The following is a 6,648-nucleotide window of genomic DNA, read 5'->3' on the forward strand; positions in this document are numbered from 1 at the left end:
TTGCCTTAAGGACTTTATGTAAATGATCCCGTTCTGTATAAACGGGGAGGCGAGCCCGGCCCAGCCCCGCCGAGCGATGCCGCAGCCCCCGGGCCCAGCGCCACCCGCGCAAACTCCGCGGGAATCCGCGCACGGAGGCACAGCTCCGCCTGCCCCGGGGCCGCCCGGCTCCCCGGGGAGGAGGAGGAGGAGGCCGAAGGCTCGTCCCGCTGGGCTGCGGCGGGGGCAGGGGGCGGCTGTGCCCGCGGGGGTCCAGAGCGGCCCGGCCGGGCAGCCTGACCCCGCGGAGAGCCGGGCAGGGCCGGGGCCATCTGCGGGGCCGGATCCCGCACAGACACACAGACACACAGACACTCGCTCCAGGGGTGTCCCAGCTGCCGCCCAGCGCCCTGCGAGCGCCTCTTTTTTCTCTCCGTTGTTTTCGTTCGAGGGTCGTGGCCACTTTGGGGACAGGGTTTTGGTTGGTTTCTTTCTATTTCTTGCTTTTAATTTTTTTTTCTCTCTCTTGTTTTGTCAACAAGTGCCAGCTGAGGGCCCGGCCCCGGGCCAGGGAAGGCGTGACCCACCCGCGCAGCGGCCGCGGCTCCTGCCCGCCCACCCCCGGCCCGGCCCGGCCCGGCCCCTGGGAGGCTCCGGCACGGAGGAGCCGAGTCAGCAGGTCAGGATCTGCCCCGCCCTGGGAAGGGGGTCCCGGCTGTCCGGGGGAAACCGCGGGTTTTCCTGGGGGATTTCCTGGCTGGTGGGATGTGATTCCTTTTCTGTCCCCCACCCGCCGCCCCGCTGCCTTGCGGGGTGTCCTCGTCTTCCCTCCAAGCCCCTCCTTTACCTTCGCGGGGCGCTGAGCCGCAGCCGCAGGTTCCCCTCCTGCTCCGGCCGGGCTCCCTCCTCCGGGAGGGCTCGGGGGTCTCACCTGCCAAAACAACAACAACCGTGAAGGAGGGAGGGAGGGGAACCTTGTCCCCCCGTCCTCCCCACCGCGGGTCACCGCGCCGGGATCACAAGCCAGGAGTGGGCACTGCTGGGGTTCCCCCGAGAGAGCATCCGGGGAGGGAAAAGGAGGGCTCGCCCCATCCTCGGGGCCCCGCCGCAGGCCGTACTCACCCGGGCGGCCCCAGGGCTGCGCCTCCCGCTCCGCGCTCGCCGCCCCGATCCATCGATTTGCTCCTGGAAAAACGCGGCGCATTCTTATAGCAGCTACGAGCAATTAATATTGCATTAACCCTATTTAAAAAAAAAAAAAAAAGGGAAAAGAAAGGAGAAAACCCGCACCCCGGCAAAGCCATTTATTATTAAAGCGAGGGTAATTGGAGACCCGAGATGCGGGTGTGTGCGTGTCGTGGGGCAAGGCAGGCGAACACAGGCGTGACCGTGTGGCGGGAAGGAAGGGGAGCCGAGGGTGGCTAATATTTAATTTCAGGTCTGTGGTTTTCTAATTCGAGATTAAAAGCAGTCACGTCTTTGAAGCCAGACACTTGGTGTAAATGTACAGTTAAAATATTCTATTCCACAGTCCCCAGACAGAGCTCTGCTACTCCCAGGCTTCATTAAATTTTAATTATCATCCCAGACTGGAGCAAGGAAAGAGGGGGAAGACTGTCCACCTAATTGCAATTGATAAAGGCAAAGAAGCCGAGATATTTTTCCTCGCCGTGCACGCACAGCAGTTGCTGGTTTTGTTGTTGTTGTTGTTGTTTTAATGCGGGCAGAGCCCGGCGAGAGCATCTCCGCCTCTGGATCTGCTGCTTACAAAAGACGCACGTGAAGGAAAGCCGGGAAGTGATGCTGTCGATGGGTGTTGGGGGAGAGGGGGGGCTCCTGGAGGATCTGGCGAAAGATCAACGGAAGAGACGAGGACCCTCATTAGAGCTCGTCAGCTCATTGTCTCCCAAAACAAAGCACGCCGGAGCCTCAGCCCTGCTCGGCCCGGGCGGCGGAGGGGCTGCCCTGGCACCCGGCCCGGTTCTCCCGGATCCCGGGCACCCCTGCACCCCACGCACCCCTCAGCCCCCCGGCTCTTCCGTGCCCTTTCGTTTGTTAATCAGCTGCGAGCGCGGCACCGGCAGGTACTGGGAGAAGTCGGCTAATTGCCCCGGGTTTTTAATTTGGCAAACTAGAGAGCGATCTATCTCCAGGCAGTAAAAGGTAAAAAATAAAACCCACCGCGTTTGCTTTCTAAGCAGCTTCCTATTATCACATCGCCACTTAATTTTATTTCCATTCTCTCCAAGTTAAATAGAAAGCCGAGCTCACAGGGGAGCTGCCATGTGCCTACAGACTGGGGATGTCAAGCAGAGAGACTCACAGTGCAAAGTTAATTTCAATTCCCGAGGAGGATTTCACATTCTCGCTCGCTCTGACCCACAGTAATTAGCTGAGATAACTAATGATTACTTACTTATTCCTTGTAATTATCTGGATTTAATAATTCGCTGTGTAATTTATTAATTCGCCCGTAATAGCCTTTAAGTGAATGGCTCATTTAAGAGGGCGCAGCGGCGGTTCAGGGGCTGCTCTCGCCTTCTCCTGCTGCTCTAGGGCTGGGGGGGCTCTGCTGCCCAGCCGGGCTGCCCTCGCTCTCCGCCCGGAGCCAGCCCTGCCCGCGGAGGAAAGCCCCTTTTTGGGGCCACTTCCCGCTGGGAGGGGGCGCAGGACAGCGCCACCCCCTCCCAAAAAGTTGGGAGCCGCGGCGGGGGATGGAGGAGCGGGCGGGGCTGAGCCGTGACCCCGCGACAGCGACAAGGGCCGGCAGGGCGGGCGCGGGGCCGCGGAGCTGCGCCCGCCGGACCGCGGGACAGCGGGCTCTGGAGCCGCCGGCACCCTCGGCGTGCCCGGGCGGCTTTGAAGCTGCAGCTGGAGCTGGTGGCTGGGCGGAAATATGAATATTTAATCGCGGCTCGTGTATGATCTCCCTCCCCCCCTCGCCCGCCGCCGTCGGTTTTTTCCCCCCCGGCTTTTGTGAGCGCCCCTGCTGCTCTCGGGCTGGGGGGGCTCTGCTGCCCAGCCGGGCTGCCCTCGCTCTCCGCCCGGAGCCAGCCCTGCCCGCGGAGGAAAGCCCCTTTTTGGGGCCACTTCCCGCTGGGAGGGGGCGCGGGACAGCGCCACCCCCTCCCAAAAAGTTGGGAGCCGCGGCGGGGGATGGAGGAGCGGGCGGGGCTGAGCCGTGACCCCGCGACAGCGACAAGGGCCGGCAGGGCGGGCGCGGGGCCGCGGAGCTGCGCCCGCCGGACCGCGGGACAGCGGGCTCTGGAGCCGCCGGCACCCTCGGCGTGCCCGGGCGGCTTTGAAGCTGCAGCTGGAGCTGGTGGCTGGGCGGAAATATGAATATTTAATCGCGGCTCGTGTATGATCTCCCTCCCCCCCTCGCCCGCCGCCGTCGGTTTTTTCCCCCCCGGCTTTTGTGAGCGCCGCGCGGGGAAATTCCTTTTCCCTTTCCAGATTTGGGGGATATCTCCGCGCCTTGGCCTGCGGGGCACGCTCGGCTCCCCCTTGGCGGGGGACAGAGCAGCTCGGGAGCGGGGACAGCCCGCGGCCCGTGTCCCCCCGTGTCCCCCCGCACACTCGGAGCTGTCCCCGGTGCTGCCCCTGCCCGCGGGCGCGGAGCCCGGGCGGGGGAAAAACGAGAGGCAGCGAACGCGCTTCGCCAATGAAACGTAAAAATCCTGTTTTCTTTTTTTTTTAATGAAAGACGATTTTAACAACATTTAAAAATAACTTGTTACATTACTAGAATAAATAAACCTCCTATTAACAAAACAAAAACAACAAAATAATTTAAAAAAAACCGAACAAAACCCAACGAAATCGCGTCATGTACAGAACTTAAGACTTCAAACAGTCTCGGATAGAATAGCGATACAGCGAAATCTGTAAGAATATATCTATATGTGCGTCAACGCCAATGAAATATTTACAATACATACAGGTACCCAACCGAGTACCCCCAGTTTATTGTTGTTGTTGTTCCAAAAAGAAGTGTACCAAATCGGTTGTGAATTTACAAGCAGTGCAGCCTCGCTCGCTCGCTCCCCTTCCCTACAAATTTTAATTTGGCTTTTCTACAAACATACTTCCAAAAAGGGGCTTTCCTCCGTGGGAAAGTATTGCAATTAAAGGTAATAAATAACCGAACAAATAAATAAATAAATAAATAAGCAATCGGACTATTAAATAAATAACCGAGCCGGTCTGAATACCGTCGCGATACACCTTTGAAATCGCGAAAGAGGGATATTGTGCTGGCAAGAAACCCGAAGCGACAATCCCACCCCCCTCCCTCCCCACCCCCCTTCCCCCCAGCGCTGTCACCTACGCGGCCACGTCCTTTCTCACTTCGGGAGCAGCGTGTGGTGGGGACAATGTGGGAATCCCCATTAAATATGTAACGCGGTAAACAAATACCTCGGACAGTGAATCAGGCTACACAAATAACGTAGGACATCTACTATAGGGTGCCGACGCCGTACGAATAAGAATACTCGCCAGAGAAATACCTTAGGTTCAGGTGACAATTTACAAATGGCCAAAAGGGACATTCAGAAGAAGAAAAGCTCACGTTCATAAATCCTACCAACACAAAATATTTGATTCTCACTAACAATTTTTTTTTTACTTTTACCAAGACTTAGATTAAAGAGGTGTAATTAATTAGAATGAGCACAAAATGAAGTTGCTAGAGAGATAAATTAATAATTTACAAGGGGTTGTTTGGCAGTAATCTAATAATAGCTTTTGAAGACCAGTGAACACAGCAGGATCAGCTCTTTCCCTAAGCGTTATAACTTCAGAGAAGGAAAAGGATAATAACCACAGTAAAAATATATATATATTTATATATTTATAATACGCAGTGTAAATGCAGAAAAACCTGCCATCTGTTTTTTTTTAATCATTATTATTATTATTATTATTTAAATCAAAATATTTTTAGACGTCTCTCGCGGTGCGAAGCCTCAACTCTAGATTCAAGTTTGGGTCCCGAGAAAGCCATGACATCGTGGCCACCCCGCTGCCACCCGGGCGAGGTCTGTTAGCAATAAAAACCAGCGGTACTTGCCGGGGCGGGTCCGGGCGCGGCTCCGCGGGGAAGTTCCCCCGAAAGTTGGGCGCGGGGTGGGCCGGGGTGGTGTGGGGTCGTTTTCCTCCTTTCCTTGTCGTTGCTGTCGCTGTTGGTGGGATTTTCTGCCGGTGCCGGTGCCGGCGGCGCGGCTCAGATGCCCGCCGAGTACTTCATGCGCTTCTGCTTCTGGCGCTGGTTGCAGAACCAGACGCGGACCACGTTCTTCTTGAGGTCCAGCTTCTCGGCGATGGCGGCGATCTTCTCGGAGGAGGGCCGGGGCTGCAAGGCGAAGTAGGCCTCCAGCGAGCGCTTCTCGGGGGCGGCGATGGAGGTCCGCTTGCGCTTCTTCTCCGCGCCGCTGAAGAGCTCGGGCTTGGCCAGCTTCTCGCGGTGGGACTTCTCGGCCTCCTCCAGCCAGGCCTGCAGGATGGGCTTGAGGGCGATCATGTTGTTGTGGGACAGGGTGAGGGACTCGAAGCGGCAGATGGTGCTCTGGCTGAGGGAGCCCACCCCCGGGATCTTCAGGTTGGCCAGCGCCGAGCCCACGTCGGCCTGGGTCACCCCCAGCTTGATGCGGCGCTGCTTGAAGCGCTCGGCGAAGGCCTCCAAGTCGCGGGGGTCGGCGTCCACGTCGCTCATGCAGCCCATGTGCGCGGGCAGCCCGTGGGCGTGGGCCATGCCCAGCGCCGCCGGGTGCATGGGGTTCATGCCGGCCATGTGCGGAGCGTGGCCCGGCGTGGAGACCACGGCGCCGTCGGGGGCCGCCATGGCCCCCAGCGCCAGCCCCGGCGTCAGGTGCTCCAAGAGTTCCCCCTCCAGCGCCTGGTGCGGCTGGTGGTGGGGGTGGTGGTGGTGGTGATGGTGGTGGTGCGTGCCCGACAGCGCGGACGGGTGGGAGATGGGCACGGAGGAGGAGGAGGCGGCCGAGGTGCAGGGGATGGTGTTCATGGTGTGGTACGTGGCGTCCGGCTTGAAGGGGCTGTGGTGCGGCGGGTGGTGGTGGTGGCTCTTGCTCGGGGAGACGATGTCCACCGCTGCCAGGGCTTCGGCGCGGGCCAGCAGGCTCTCGTCCAGACCGCCGAATATATTGCTCTGCAATTGCAAATAGAAGGCACACATAACGCTCAGCAGGGAATTCGCCTCCCCGCGCACTCCGCCGTGCCACTAAAACCTTCCCAGCATGTTAAAAGAGAAATCCTGGAGAAGGGAGGGGGGGTGGGGTGGTGGGGGGGGAGGAGAGGAGCGCAGAGGAGAAGAGGGAGCGAGCGGAGCGAGGCAGCGGGCGCGGCGCGCAGCCGCTCGCACGAAGGAGCCGCGGCGGGCGGGCGGACGGACGGACGGACGGACACACGCACCAGCCGCACGCAGCATCCCAGGTCATAAAAATTAATACGAGCGGCAAGAGCCGCCGCATGCATAAGTTGGGCGAGCGCCCGGCGGCGCCGGGTGATTTGCTGCACGGCCATGAAAAAATCATCAGGCGGATCCGGGGGGCCGCCGAGGGGCTCCCCTTAAAGCGGGGCGGCGGGCGGCGGGCACCTACCGGAGGGGCGGGCAGGCAGGCCCGCCGCATCGCCTCCGCGCCGCCGCCG

General features: G+C 59.5%; 1 protein-coding gene across 1 annotated transcript in view; it reads right to left on the reverse strand.

Moving 5' to 3' along the window:
- Positions 1 to 5,206: 5,206 nt before the first annotated feature.
- The window catches only part of POU4F2 (POU class 4 homeobox 2), a 1,666-nt gene continuing 224 nt past the window's right edge, over positions 5,207 to 6,648 (reverse strand). The window contains exons 1-2 of the mRNA XM_039706403.1: positions 6,600 to 6,648; positions 5,207 to 6,148 (exon numbers count right to left, since the gene is read on the reverse strand). The exon at positions 6,600 to 6,648 is cut by the window's right edge and continues 224 nt beyond it. Coding sequence (XP_039562337.1) covers positions 5,207 to 6,148; positions 6,600 to 6,648 — 991 coding nt within the window. The remainder of the gene's footprint in view (positions 6,149 to 6,599) is intronic.

Source organism: Passer montanus, unplaced genomic scaffold (assembly GCF_014805655.1).
Source record: "Passer montanus isolate IOZ18808 unplaced genomic scaffold, ASM1480565v1 scaffold191, whole genome shotgun sequence".
Classification (NCBI taxonomy): Eukaryota; Metazoa; Chordata; class Aves; order Passeriformes; family Passeridae; genus Passer; species Passer montanus.